This window comes from Haliotis rubra, unplaced genomic scaffold (genome assembly GCF_003918875.1).
Source record: "Haliotis rubra isolate DU_JTF1 unplaced genomic scaffold, ASM391887v1 Scf426, whole genome shotgun sequence".
NCBI classification, from domain to species: domain Eukaryota; kingdom Metazoa; phylum Mollusca; class Gastropoda; order Lepetellida; family Haliotidae; genus Haliotis; species Haliotis rubra.
In genome coordinates this window covers 122,923-139,281 of record NW_025767109.1, presented here as the reverse complement: position 1 = coordinate 139,281, position 16,359 = coordinate 122,923, and the positions used below count along the sequence as shown (strand labels likewise).

Here is a 16,359-nt window from a genome sequence, read left to right as displayed (position 1 = left end):
TCATGATTCGTTGTCTGCATAGTATGCAACAATAAACACCATTAGGTTTGAAATCAGTAAGCATCTGTCGGTACATTCAACATTGTTTGATTTGCAGTGTTAGCGTGCTGGGATTTTGGAGTTAGTGGCACATCTAGTTAACTACAACAGTGAATTAGGATAGTCACATCTCAACACCTGGTGTCATGCAGCCATTCCAGTTTCAGTGTGGATGCTGACAATTACTCACAGAACACGAAGCAGATGATATGTCTGATCCTAACAGACTGGTCACACCGAGATGATATTCCTTATCCTTAACAGGCCGGTCACACCAGTCACACACCGAGATGATATTCCTTATCCCTAACAGACTGGTCACACCAGTCACACACCGAGATGATATTCCTTATCCTTAACAGACCGGTCCTGCACAGATGATATTCCTTATCCCTAAGAGACCGGTCAAACACCGAGATGATATTCCTTATCCCTAACAGACCGGTCCTGCACAGATGATATTCCTTATCCCTAACAGACCGGTCACACACCGAGATGATATTCCTTATCCCTAACAGGCCTGTCACACCGAGATGATATTCCTTATCCCTAACAGACCGGTCACACACCGAAATGAAATTCCTTATCTCTAACAGACCGGTCACACACAGATGATATTCCTTATCCCTAACAGACCGGTCACACACCGAGATGATATTCCTTATCTCTAACAGACCGGTCACACACAGATGATATTCCTTATCCCTAACAGACCGGTCACACCGAGATGATATTCCTTATCTCTAACAGACCGGTCAAACCGAGATGATATTCCTTATCCCTAACAGACTGGTAACACCGAGATGATATTCCTTATCCCTAACAGACCGGTCACACCGAGATGATATTCCTTATCCCTAACAGACCGGTCACACCGAGATGATATTCCTTATCCCTAACAGACTGGAAACACCGAGATGATATTCCTTATCCCTAACAGACCGGTCACACCGAGATGATATTCCTTATCTCTAACAGACCGGTCACACCGAGATGATATTCCTTATCCCTAACAGACCGGTCACACCAAGATGATATTCCTTATCCCTAACAGACCAGTCACACACCGAGATGATATTCCTAATCCCTAACAGACCGGTCACACCGAGATGATATTCCTTATCCGTAACAGACCGTCACACCAAGATGATGATATTCCTTATCCTAACAGACCGGTCACACCGAGATGATATTCCTTATCCCTAACAGACCGGTCACACCGAGATGATATTCCTTATCCCTAACAGACTGGAAACACCGAGATGATATTCCTTATCCCTAACAGACCGGTCACACCGAGATGATATTCCTTATCTCTAACAGACCGGTCACACCGAGATGATATTCCTTATCCCTAACAGACCGGTCACACCAAGATGATATTCCTTATCCCTAACAGACCAGTCACACACCGAGATGATATTCCTAATCCCTAACAGACCGGTCACACCGAGATGATATTCCTTATCCGTAACAGACCGGTCACACCAAGATGATGATATTTCTTATCCCTAACAGACCGGTCACACCGAGATGATATTCCTTATCCCTAACAGACCGGTCACACCGAGATGATATTCCTTATCCCTAACAGACTGGAAACACCAAGATGATATTCCTTATCCCTAACAGGCCGGTCACACCGAGATGATATTCCTTATCTCTAACAGACCGGTCACACCGAGATGATATTCCTTATCCCTAACAGACTGGAAACACCGAGATGATATTCCTTATCCCTAACAGACTGGAAACACCGAGATGATATTCCTTATCCCTAACAGACCGGTCACACCGAGATGATATTCCTTATCCCTAACAGACTGGTCACACCAAGATGATATTCCTTATCCCTAACAGACCAGTCACACACCGAGATGATATTCCTTATCCCTAACAGACCGGTGACACCGAGATGATATTCCTTATCCCTAACAGACTGGTGACACCAAGATGATATTCCTTATCCCTAACAGACCGGTGACACCGAGATGATATTCCTTATCCCTAACAGACCGGTCACACACAGATGATATTCCTTATCCCTAACAGACCGGTCACACCAAGATGATATTCCTTATCCCTAACAGACCAGTCACACACCGAGATGATATTCCTTATCCGTAACAGACCGGTGACACCGAGATGATATTCCTTATCCCTAACAGACTGGTGACACCAAGATGATATTCCTTATCCCTAACAGACCGGTGACACCGAGATGATATTCCTTATCCCTAACAGACCGGTCACTACGAGATATTCCTTATCCCTAACAGACCGGTCACACTGAGATGATATTCCTCATCATGTACAGGTTGGTCACGTCTTTGACAGGTTGCTGCTTTTCATAAAGAATAAAGAAAAAATGTCTACATTTTTGGTTCAAGATTTTGAAATAAATGTTGTACCAAGATGTTCCAAATGAAACGCCACATTCCATCCTATTTTATGCACACTATGGACTGTATGAATGACAAACAGATAAATCATGATAGACCAGGACACTCCTTTTAAGATGATTAGTGTTGGGTGGTCTATATATAAAAGGGACATTAATCTGGAAATTTGTTGTCTCTCCCACCAAGAACTTACATTTCACACAACTGGTACATCTTGAATACTTTTATCATTACCAGGGCCTCTGATAGGTCATCAGAACTCTTGATAAGCTTTCAATCGCCATCTTGAAATACTGTACACCTACAATTGCTTCTCCTGTGATCATACCTGTGTCTGTTCATATTACACTTACAATCCCACCTAGTCAGGTAGCAGAACGTGTTTGTCATGACACCGTCATCCCTGCTCCCTACCCTACATTTTTTCAGGATGGAGGTAAAAGAATAACCCACAACTCATATTAACATCTTCAGAAAATACAATAATCTGCAACCTTAATAGGATTAAAAAACAAATCTGAATATTTTGACAATGTTCAACAAATAACATTAGCACAACCCAAACATTTATTATTTTTGTCGTTACTACTTTAAAAAAATTTTCCTTGGTCTATGAGCAATATATTCTGTTCAACCAAAAACTTTAATGCCACATTATTGGGTGGATAACAAGATTAAAAGTTACTGAAATAGTGCTTATTCCCAAATTCCACTTTCTCCTTCATAAAAAATGACACACATTTTGATCATATGCAGGGCTCCAGATAAGGTCTGTATCGGCGTATGTACGGATAAAAAATATGCACGATATGGTAGGAAATAATTTAGAAAACATAGCAAGATACGCACCACAGCAATGGTTTACGGTCTTACAATCATTTACAGACGTATTTATCTGCAAAATGTATTGTTTTATTGTTCATTGACCTGTTTACACAAGAGTATACTTAAAAGTTTTCCAGTACTCCTATATTGAACAAATAAGGAGTACGTACTCCTGATGTTGAAAAATTATCTGGAGCCCTGATATGGTTCCCCCAAATTAGCCCTGACCAGAGACGCATGTGGGAAACAAACAGGGTACAGGGACTACATGTCATTCGCATGTCAGTCAGAGACTGTGTGCACTTGAAAGTTGCTCTAGTGCTTGAGAAGGTGCACAAAGCCATGTCGTGAGTGAGTGAGTTTAGTCTTACACCGCTTTTAGCAATATTCCAGCAATCTCATGGAATGGGACACCAGAAATGGACTTCACACACTGTGGGGAATCAAATGCCTTAACCACTAGGCTACCCCATGGTGATACTAAGTCAGGCAATATCATAACATGGTCCCCACTGGGATATGATACACTAAGTTCACCCCTATGACCCATACATTCAGCTGATATAAACCCTGTTTTAGAAACAGATTTTAAATCCTTTGCTATCAGTTGGGATATATGACTTTTTCTTCACCATTTCAAGCATTTTTTCAGAGAAAAAAATAATTATCAAGATGATGGAACTTCTTGAGTGCACTAAAACCTACATAGACTTAAAAAAGAAATCATTTAACAACTTTAATTCAGACTGCTTCATATTGAAGTGAAAAAATATCCTTGCTCTTGTGAAAAGTAATCAGGCTGTGGGAGGTACAAAAGAGCTCAGACAGCATACATGATAATAATATTAATAACTTAAAAACTTATTTTCAGATATTTTTACTTCAACAAAAAAATTATAAGCTCCTTTCGAAAATTTGAAACTAATTGTTGCAAGTAAATTTATGGATGACAACCTACATGATTGAGAATACATTGTCCGACATCGCACTAAGTATACCAGGGCCCCGTTCCACAGAATGAAGTTAATGGTGCACAGATCGTAAGCCAATGCTAAAGAACGGGAGTTACGATCACCATAAGATCACTGTAGATCAGGGCCCATGACACTAAGCCTATATGCAGTGCTGTGATCGTGATATTAGGTGAATGAGAACAAGCTGGAGTATACTGCTATATATAAACCGATCTGTAGATACGGTAGATGTAATGATCTTTAAGTCATTATGTTAAGCGTGGTGCAATTAGCCAGGAGGCTGAGAGACAGTCAGGGGAGAGAGTAAAGGAGCCGAGTTAGGAGGTAAGCCAATCAGTCCAATCCATCTTGACACATCTATCTTTCCAACTAGATTCATAACTAAGGGAACTAACCCTGGTGAACTCATCTTCCAGGGCCGTCGACGAAAGGGGCAGGGGAACCGGAAGGGTCATGCTCTGACTGTCAGAGTCGGAGCCTGGCGAGAGGTGGGGTGGGGGTGGGGGGAGGTCGTGGGCCTCCATGTGTTCTACGGTCGGTTTACGATAAGCTTCTTGGGTGAATCTTCTCTGGAGGTCCATTTCTCTTCCATGCCTCTGTTCCTTGACCGCCTCCCCGGCCTTAAGGGCAAGAGAATTGGCATCATCGATGTCTATTGGAACCTGTACAGAGGCGCAGGGAGAAACCAACATGCTCACATTAAACAAAATGGTCAAAGACAAACGGAAGCAACTACAGCAAAAAGACCGTCGAAAGTACCGGTTTTGTATCCCTTCCAAAACAACCCTACATTCAGGATAAGCTTTGTGAAACATTGAATTCCAAAATTCTGTCTTCATCTTGTAAAAGTTTCCAGAGAGCTGTTATTCTACATGAACATCTCACCCTGCTGATGTATACTATTTTTGTCAATCTCCATCAAACATTTGAAATGATTAGCAGAAATATAAATTTCGACCAAAACAGCCATGACAGAGATGACAAACAGTGAGTGTCAGAAGCCAACAGCTTATAGTAACTCTTCACTTTTAACTTTCCTTGCCATCCTAGAAAGATACAAATGCTGGTAATTTCTCAGGGAACATTAACAAAGAACAGTGCTTAGGAGCATACTACAATAATATATCATGCATCTATACAAAGTCACCTACTTACTAAAGTAGAATATTTACAATGAGAGGCTTAAGATTTACCAAAGGCATCTTCCACACAAACATAAATGTAAATTTTCTTGACATATTGAAATTAAATACAATTGGAATTGCACAGGAGAAATTCCTTAAAATTACTTGAAAACAATACTTGGAGCATCTTTAGTAATCAAAGCAAATGAAAATGAAATTCAATTTCCATTCCATTAATTTCAGCATTTGGGGAAAATGAAAATAGAAACAATTTCAAAAAGTTAGTTAGACAAATTTAAAAGTTAACAGTCTGTGCCTAGAGTCTAGCCTTAAATGAAGTCAAGCAATATTTTCTGCTGGGCAAATTAACATTTTTAGTTGGAAGGCTAACTGCCCTCGTAAACTTTACACAGTTTTCAAAACACAAGAATGTGATTAAATTGTAAGAGTTTGGCACAGACTAAGTTGAGGAATTCAGCGAAATCATGTGTGCAAGTATGAACATGAATTGTTAGGAACATTCAAGGGTTAGTGCTATTAATAACACAAAGACAATGGAAGATGCATTTGGTTACAGCAAACAAATTCAAATCAAATAAATATACAACACTATAACTTTTGTCAAGATTTAATAATTCAACAAATATCAAAATGTAATTCAGACTGTAATATCTCACACAAGACTCGAATTGGGGTGAAGCGGTGAAATTAGATAAGAAATTTAAATATCACACCCATAAATATTGGAAACAAGAACTGAATGTAATGTAAACATAATGTAAGGGAGGCAACTCAAATTTCCTTATTCACAAAATCCTACAGGATTTATATCACGTCTATGTGTATATAAACATTATCAAACTCATATTTCCCAAAGATAGAGGAACAGAGTATCATGCCAGCATCGTACATGTTGAAGTAGGGACAGTTATCTACATGACATACAGATGATTATACAGCCATGGAGAGAGTTGGTTGGCGAAGCGCCCATCTTATCTTCATGCCTCTAAAATAGTCATAGGCCACAGTGAAAGAAGAGATTTGAAGAATATTTGGCTATTTCCAGCAGGTCTAGCAAGGATCATGGGGAAGTAGAAAATTCACAAATCGCTGAATGATTGGGAAAATATTTACCGGTCTTATTCGTCAAATAAATGTTTACGATACATTACTTAGTCCATAGCTAACATTGAACAAACCTTGTCCTAAATAATGGGCATGTTTCAACAAATTTGGAAATTTCCTGACTTTCTTGAATCTTTGTTAACAACAAAAATATCTAAAAGCAGTTCTTAAAACACATGCAAACGTAAATATTCAAACAGTGCAGAAATGAGAAAAGAAACCATTCTTTCTCACGACTCCACTGGGCAACAATGTGAGCCAATCAGCTGACCATGATGCCATATGGGGCAATCACATGACCTACCTCCGAGGGTGACCACCCACACTTTTCCAGACTATCAGTGGTGCTGTAACCAGAGTCGGCGCTGAGGACTGTGTGCCGTTTCCACCGAGACTCTGGACTTTCCAACAACATATTGCGGAGTTCATCTGATGTTCTGGAGTTGATCAAGTCACTTGTAAGTTACACAGTAACAGCAATTACTAACATGAACCAAACCCCAAAGATCCATTACATGCATTCAATATATAGTATATATTATCAGAGGCCCAGATAAGATGCGTATCCGGGTTAAATACGCATAGAAAATTTCCAATTACGAATTGAAAAATAATTGTTGCGTACCAAATACGCATTTAAAATGTTAGATACACAAAAAGTTTAAAACAAATGTGTACGGAATATATTTATAAAAATCGCTTGCGTAATGAAAAAAGACATTGATTGGTATCAAGTTGCACTGTTAGTATAGGACTAGTGTTGTACTGTCAGTATTGGATAAGTGATTTTTTTTTATGAAATCATTTTCATAATATTTAAGTTGGTTTTGATTAGGTATGATATAAGGCAGGACATACCTGCTTAGTAAACTTACTCAATGACATAATACTTAGGTGAGTAAAATGACTGAAATACGCACATATTTAAAAGCAGTGGGTAACGGACAATGAAATACCACTCAACATTCATAATATGTTATCATTACTTAGTGCTCCAACTTCTAAATGCCTCTCAAATAAATGATACACTAGCCCTTTAACCCTTGACCTCCTTTCCAAACAAGGTGGAACCATTTAAATACTTCTGTGTTGTATAATGTGGCAGTATTCCACTCTATGATGGCCACTATAAAATGTATCAAATCGGGATAGATCCCAACACATTGTCATGTAAGCAAGCAACACTTACTGTTGTGGTGGCAATGACTTCCTGGCAAGTTTCTTCATGTCCATGTCATTAAGGATTCCTCGTTTCCGGTCCTCCTTAATTGCTTCAATTTGTAAAAACTTCATTATGTGCTGTCGTCCTCTCGTACAGATCTGGAAGATACAGTCATATATAAACATCAGATAAGAGTCGTATCACCAATAAAACTAAACAATGTTCTATTTACAGTGAGCGGGTGGTGATAGCACACAGTGTAACACACAACTGAAGTTCCTGTACATCCTACAACTTTACAAAGTCTACAAGGTTGCAATGAACTGCAAATGCCAGATCTCAAACACAAACTGGCTGGGGGTGCCAGCACCTTGCACCACTGTCCCACAATGACTATGTGTATTGTACATCCTACAACTTTACAAAGTCTACAAGGTTGCAATAAACTGCAGATGCCAGATCTCAAACACAAACTGGCTGGGTGGTGCCAGCACCTTGCACCACTGTCCCACAATGACTATGTGTATTGTACATCCTACAACTTTACAAAGTCTACAAGGTTGCAGTGAACTGCAGATGCCAGATCTCAAACACAAACTGGCTGGGTGGTGCCAGCACCTTGCACCACTGTCCCACAATGACTATGTGTATTGTACATCCTACAACTTTACAAAGTCTACAAGGTTGCAATAAACTGCAGATGCCAGATCTCAAACACAAACTGGCTGGGTTGTGCCAGCACCTTGCACCACTGTCCCACAATGACTATATGTATTGTACATCCTACAACTTTACAAAGTCTACAAGGTTGCAGTGAACTGCAGATGCCAGATCTCAAACACAAACTGGTTGGGTGGTGCCAGCACCTTACACCACTGTCCCACAATGACTATGTGTATTGTACATCCTACAACTTTACAAAGTCTACAAGGTTGCAGTGAACTGCAGATGCCAGATCTCAAACACAAACTGGTTGGGTGGTGCCAGCACCTTGCACCACTGCCCCACAATGACTATGTGTATTGTACATCCTACAACTTTACAAAGTCTACAAGGTTGCAGTGAACTGCAGATGCCAGATCTCAAACACAAACTGGTTGGGTGGTGCCAGCACCTTACACCACTGTCCCACAATGACTATATGTATTGTACATCCTACAACTTTACAAAGTCTACAAGGTTGCAGTGAACTGCAGATGCCAGATCTCAAACACAAACTGGTTGGGTGGTGCCAGCACCTTGCACCACTGCCCCACAATGACTATGTGTATTGTACATCCTACAACTTTACAAAGTCTACAAGGTTGCAGTGAACTGCAGATGCCAGATCTCAAACACAAACTGGCTGGGTTGTGCCAGCACCTTGCACCACTGTCCCACAATGACTATATGTATTGTACATCCTACAACTTTACAAAGTCTACAAGGTTGCAGTGAACTGCAGATGCCAGATCTCAAACACAAACTGGCTGGGTTGTGCCAGCACCTTGCACCACTGCCCCACAATGACTATATGTATTGTACATCCTACAACTTTACAAAGTCTACAAGGTTGCAGTGAACTGCAGATGCCAGATCTCAAACACAAACTGGCTGGGTTGTGCCAGCACCTTGCACCACTGTCCCACAATGACTATGTGTATTGTACATCCTACAACTTTACAAAGTCTACAAGGTTGCAGTGAACTGCAGATGCCAGATCTCAAACACAAACTGGCTGGGTTGTGCCAGCACCTTGCACCACTGCCCCACAATGACTATATGTATTGTACATCCTACAACTTTACAAAGTCTACAAGGTTGCAATAAACTGCAGATGCCAGATCTCAAACACAAACTGGCTGGGTGGTGCCAGCACCTTGCACCACTGTCCCACAATGACTATGTGTATTGTACATCCTACAACTTTACAAAGTCTACAAGGTTGCAATGAACTGCAAATGCCAGATCTCAAACACAAACTGGCTGGGCGGTGCCAGCACCTTGCACCACTGTCCCACAATGACTATGTGTATTGTACATCCTACAACTTTACAAAGTCTACAAGGTTGCAATAAACTGCAGATGCCAGATCTCAAACACAAACTGGCTGGGTGGTGCCAGCACCTTGCACCACTGTCCCACAATGACTATGTGTATTGTACATCCTACAACTTTACAAAGTCTACAAGGTTGCAGTGAACTGCAGATGCCAGATCTCAAACACAAACTGGCTGGGTTGTGCCAGCACCTTGCACCACTGTCCCACAATGACTATATGTATTGTACATCCTACAACTTTACAAAGTCTACAAGGTTGCAATGAACTGCAAATGCCAGATCTCAAACACAAACTGGCTGGGTTGTGCCAGCACCTTGCACCACTGTCCCACAATGACTATATGTATTGTACATCCTACAACTTTACAAAGTCTACAAGGTTGCAATGAACTGCAGATGCCAGATCTCAAACACAAACTGGCTGGGTTGTGCCAGCACCTTGCACCACTGTCCCACAATGACTATATGTATTGTACATCCTACAACTTTACAAAGTCTACAAGGTTGCAGTGAACTGCAGATGCCAGATCTCAAACACAAACTGGCTGGGTTGTGCCAGCACCTTACACCACTGCCCCACAATGACTATATGTATTGTACATCCTACAACTTTACAAAGTCTACAAGGTTGCAGTGAACTGCAGATGCCAGATCTCAAACACAAACTGGCTGGGTTGTGCCAGCACCTTGCACCACTGCCCCACAATGACTATATGTATTGTACATCCTACAACTTTACAAAGTCTACAAGGTTGCAATGAACTGCAAATGCCAGATCTCAAACACAAACTGGCTGGGCGGTGCCAGCACCTTGCACCACTGTCCCACAATGACTATGTGTATTGTACATCCTACAACTTTACAAAGTCTACAAGGTTGCAATAAACTGCAGATGCCAGATCTCAAACACAAACTGGTTGGGTGGTGCCAGCACCTTGCACCACTGTCCCACAATGACTATGTGTATTGTACATCCTACAACTTTACAAAGTCTACAAGGTTGCAATAAACTGCAGATGCCAGATCTCAAACACAAACTGGTTGGGTGGTGCCAGCACCTTACACCACTGTCCCACAATGACTATATGTATTGTACATCCTACAACTTTACAAAGTCTACAAGGTTGCAATGAACTGCAGATGCCAGATCTCAAACACAAACTGGTTGGGTGGTGCCAGCACCTTACACCACTGTCCCACAATGACTATGTGTATTGTACATCCTACAACTACTAAGTACACAAGGTGCCAATACTTACATGTGCGGGAGGTAGCGACAAGGGATTGTGGTCCAGGACCATTTCTTCTAAGGATTCTATTTTCCGAAAGACTGTGGGAATCTTATCTATTCTGTTACTCGAAAAGTCTAACTTCCTGAGGTTTAATTTACAAATTTCTGAAAAGTAAAGAACAGACATATACAATTATTTTAGAAGCCATTCATATTCTTAATAATTACTACTTCTGTTTTCTTAGAATGAGACAGTGCATAGGAGAAAAATGTGTATTTAATATCATATATATGAAACAATTCTTTTTACATTTAAATATTTGAACATATTTTGGACAACAACACAGATCAGTTGTATGAAACTAACGTGACATTTTCATTTACAAAGAATTCCAACACTTTAAGAAGTAATTTGGACAAAATACACAAAATATTAGCAACTGGTTGTTGCTGATGAATGATCAGTTGAAAAGATAACCAAAGATATATGAAGAAACCATTCTACCACAGGTCACAGTAAAGGAGGTCATGTCAGAATGTACTGCAGCTCACCTGCAGGCAGCTCCACGAGTAAGTTTCTGCGAACATTGAGACACCTGAGAGAACCAAGGTCACCGATCTGGCCCGGGAGATGTGAGATCTCATTGCAACTAACATCCTGCAACAAATAAAAACATCACACTCATTGACCTAAATAAGCACGAGTCCTTTGGCCATGGCTATAAAATATGTAAAAGCTGTTAGAAGGTAATGAGCTGTAGATTTTATTTTCAAGTTTATTTTCCACAAAGTTATTCCCTACTAAATATGTAGGGTTTGGGGGATAATTTTCTAATGCTACATCTGTCCAATTCAAAGCATGTAGGTTGTCATATTTCCGAACATATGCCATTTCTTTACTTACCAAGTCCATGAGCTTTTCTAATTTTCCTATTTCCTCTGGCAATGAGACAAGTTTGTTGTTACTGGCCAGTAAAACCTCCAGGGCTTGTAGTTGACATAATGTCGGTGGCAAGACACACAATTGGTTCCGACTAAAATAGAAAATTTATAAAAAGCCTATGCATGGAAATATCAAAAGAAACCCATTCCACCTCAGAATATCATACTTGTTACTATATTACAGGAAAAACATATCTGTAGTATAAATAGATAACAAGTTTCACTTTACTATTGCTCTATGTCCTAACAAGATTCATCATCATATTCAACAAGATTATCATCTGCTAAATTTATACAAAATGTATGTTAATCAAAATATCTGATGCCATTATGTGAGAATTTGTTATCTTCATGTTGTGAAGTGAGAGTTGCCTCCCTTGGATCTAACTGCCCATTGATACTACTTTCCTTTCCACATATCACAGTCAATACTAATACCAACAGCATTCAGCTGAACTACTACACATTTGGTTGAAAACCAGCCCCAAGAGGATCATTACTAGTGGCAGTTGTGCAGAAGCATCATGAATGCTGTTGAATCTATTTCTGCATTACCAACATTATGTAATGGCTGAAATATTATACACACTTAAAGATAATATATCTGATAGCATCAGACTGCACTGAACCTTTCTCAAAGGTTTACATTCACAAACTGATATTTTCCAACAACTGCATTATCGCTCAGCTGACTCCACATTCCAGTTTAGGCAACAGGTGGGAAGAAGGTTCACTTCGGGTTTTTTTCCTTCTGTAGGCTGTCAGTAGTGTATCCTCTGCACGACATGCTAACATTTGATCTAGAACAGTCTTCCATGAATCAACAACACACTAGGGTGCTGTATTCCTAACAACCGCTCCTGTAGGTGCTGTATTCCTAACAACCACTCCTGTAGGTGCTGTATTCCTAACAACCACTCTTGCAGGTGTTTGTCCACAGAACCTTGTATTCAATGAAAACTATTACATATTGAAGCTCAGTGTCCTTGTATTGGATTTCCTGTTCTTGATCATCGAGTGATTTTCTTCAAAAATCATCATACCTCCTCATGAATCAGTCACAGTTGCACAAAACAACTTACCTGTGCCATTCCTTACAATTGGATTCACAAAGCTATGTTAATTCCTTTGCTGATAACATATAGCTCCACCTTTCCCATAATAGGATACTATACATATACTGAGCAAAATAAGTCCAGGATCAGGAATATTTTGGTTGATATTTTTCAAGTAGAGGATAATTTAAAAAAGATAGGCCCCCAAAACATTCATGACGCATAACATTTTTTTGGTTCAGCATATATGCAGGTTTTCAGATTGGGCCATACTCAAGCATTGTTTTCTAAAAGATCTGAAATGATTTTAAGGAAATTGGTTATGAAAAGAAGAGGACAGAGTCAGTAACTGGGACACTCCTGTCCGTGGGTTAACCTCTACATATGACATATCACATTTCCAGATCCCTGAAGAACTAAAAGTGCCCAACATAAACACTGTCACTGGTTATCAGCAAAGGGGTTAACAAGCTCACCTGAGGTTTAAATGAGTTAGTGCCTGAAGCTGCACTATAGCTTCCGGTATGACTTTGATCACATTGTGGTAGCAGTTCAGTCTCTCCATAGAATGATATTCACACACTTCTTGAGGCACATCTCCTAGACGATTCTTGGACAAATCTGAAATGAGAGGAGAGATATTAGTCAAGAGCATCATTCCTGCCAGAAATGCAATCTAAAAATTCCCAGTTTCACACACAACTTTCGATAGGGACAATATGATGTCAGACATATTCAAATATACATTCGATATGTTATGAGAATCAGTTTAGCATCTCATAGCAAGATAAATAATATTTGTTTTATACAAGTTTTGTATATGCAATACAAAGTGTATTTTCAAAGCCACATTTTCAGACGTGTAAGAATGTTCAACACCTTTTTTGACAACCAGTCCTCAATATCAGAACTCAACATATGGCAAATCTAATCTGGGCATGGCTGCAGATGATTTGCCTGACAACCATATTTTACCATTACTTAACTTGTGAGTTTCTTTAAATGTACATAAGTATTGTTTGTATATGTATTGAAAGGTTAACATAAATTCCACGCCAGTCACAACACACTTTAATGGATGCCTCAAGTACTGTTTGTTAAGTATCAGGCAACACCAGGCCCATGGTTCCTGACAGGTTGAAGGACCAACCACCAGTAAGGCTGATCGAGCAGGCAGCAACAGCCACCTGGATTTATTATCTACAAGTCTACAGTTGTGCTATCTTGAAACATGATTGACCACTTGGGCCCACATGAAGACAGACTCCAAGCAAGGTTATTTATCTTGCCGTTGCCATTACCTAATGAGGGGCTATCAGTTTTGAACCACTAGGCCATATCAACTCCCAATGGGCGTTGGATACAAGATGGTATTCACCGTCAGATATAAGAAATTGATGATTGACAGCTATTGGACATGATTGACGTCTGAAATAAGCAGGGGTCTTATTAAACTGCAATAAACACTGATATAGGTGGTAGTTATGACTGATAGGGGGATAGCCCATCTCAACACTCTAGGGTGGGGAAAGTGTTATACTGTTATTTATTACCCATAAGGTTGGAAATAATCAAGTTAACAAAAATTTGAGCACGAGTGCAAACATCACCACACAGGCACCAGTGTATTATTGTTGACGTCATTATTTCTATTAAATGTATTAATTATCTACAACTATTTCACCTTATCACTGAACACAATTCATGAATTCATGACAGGTGCTTTCTCTGCAACATATACAAATGAAGGCACAAGTGCATGTCTCCAAACAAACACTCTTTATGCCAGCCCAATATGAAATGTTTTACATCAAGCACACACTGTTGTCACGTAAGTGAGCTTATTGTATGGACTACGGTAATTCATGATAATTTCTGACCTCACCAATACAAGAATTTAGAACTATTTTCCCTGGCCAAAACAACACATACAAAATACCTTGAAATTACTTTAGGAAATATAAAACAGTGACACATGGGTGTTATGTAATGTTCTGCATTACTTCAGAGCAAAGCCTGTGTAATAGCTTCGATGTCGGAAGTTCATCTTGTTCACTGCCAGGCGACAGTAATAGAGAAATAATACGGACCATATGGAGTTTCAACTCTTAATATCCTGCTAATGTGGACTTTATTATTGTTTAATGTCAACCTCTCACTTTGCTCCACCTGGTCTAGATAGGCTCAGGTTGGAAAATGGAGGGTTGCCCTTTTGAAAAGAGATGTTTACACCTAGTAATCTCTTTAATCGAGCATGTATGCATTTTCAATATCACTGATCCAAGTGCTTGACACTTGTTTTCAAATGACTTTCTAAATAGGTACATTGCAAATAGATCAAAGGGGAATTAATAAGTTCAATATTTTGTGTGTCGTAGACCACCTTACCATTTACCTCTACTGTGACGGTTTAAGTAGGTACATTGCAAATAGAACAACGGGTAACTCATAAGTTGAGTATATTGACTGACTGACTGAGTTTCGTTTTACGCCGCTTTTAGCAATATTCCAGCAACATCATGGCAGGGGACACCAGAAACGGGCTTCACACTTTGTACCCATGTGGGGATTCGAACCCGGGTCTTCGCCGTGACGAGCCAACGCTTTAACCACTAGGCTACCCCACCGCCCTCTTGAGTATATTGTCCTAGACCACCTTACCCCTACTGTGTTGCAGATACGGCCATGTCTACAGCCTCATCACTTAGGGCCACTCGCATAAATAAATTAATTATTCAATGTTAAAATAACTCAGATTGAGGAAATAACAACTTTGAGATACCCCAAGTTTAAACAAAATAATAATAATATTTTTTTCAATTTGAGGTCACTTGGTGTAGAATCCTCGATAAAACCCTGCATGAATACGAGAATGACGACTGCTGAACAATATTTCAGTGGAAATGCCAGACAATATGCATCCAGAACAACCATTTTATAACACCTAAGCAAGAGGTCCATTGCATATATAAAATTTAATTAAATCTGTTACGACTTGCTGAATATTCCTCATCCATTCCAAAGTGAGCTGTTACCCAAAGCAGCCAAACAGCTGTACCCCATCTGACTCCCAAACACAACAGGAATACTGGCAATGTTTGATTTCAATACAGGGATCTTCCACTGGTAGAATGCCTCAGTTCAACATCTGTTGAGAAAAAGGAGCCAGAATTGATTTTCTCAGTTTTATGTTCTCTAACACTGTCTCGCTACCTTCACCCGAACAATACCAGGGGAGACAATCAGTAACACAAGAGACAATTTGATTGTATTTCAGCAAAAAGTGCAATTATGCAAATTCTTAAAGGGTACAATGTCATACTTGAGGGCACAGAGCACTGCATGAATCATCCCAATCATCTGTTTTCTGTGAGTCACTCCAGCCAAATTTTCAAACTATTTAAAGCATCTATGTTTCAACAAATATATGGTCAATAGAG

At 39.8% G+C, this 16,359-nt stretch overlaps 1 protein-coding gene across 11 annotated transcripts in view; it reads right to left on the bottom strand.

Moving 5' to 3' along the window:
* LOC124288818 (DISP complex protein LRCH3-like) overlaps positions 1-16,359 on the bottom strand; it is a 111,567-nt gene that overhangs the window by 46,240 nt on the left and 48,968 nt on the right. For 10 of the 11 annotated variants that reach the window (XM_046725366.1, XM_046725368.1, XM_046725369.1 and 7 more), the window contains exons 2-8: positions 13,396-13,540; positions 11,827-11,956; positions 11,475-11,580; positions 10,951-11,087; positions 7,679-7,809; positions 6,794-6,926; positions 4,636-4,902 (exon numbers count right to left, since the gene is read on the bottom strand). In XM_046725366.1, coding sequence (XP_046581322.1) covers positions 4,636-4,902; positions 6,794-6,926; positions 7,679-7,809; positions 10,951-11,087; positions 11,475-11,580; positions 11,827-11,956; positions 13,396-13,540 — 1,049 coding nt within the window. The remainder of the gene's footprint in view (positions 1-4,635; positions 4,903-6,793; positions 6,927-7,678; positions 7,810-10,950; positions 11,088-11,474; positions 11,581-11,826; positions 11,957-13,395; positions 13,541-16,359) is intronic. The other variant, XM_046725372.1, reaches the window with a different exon arrangement.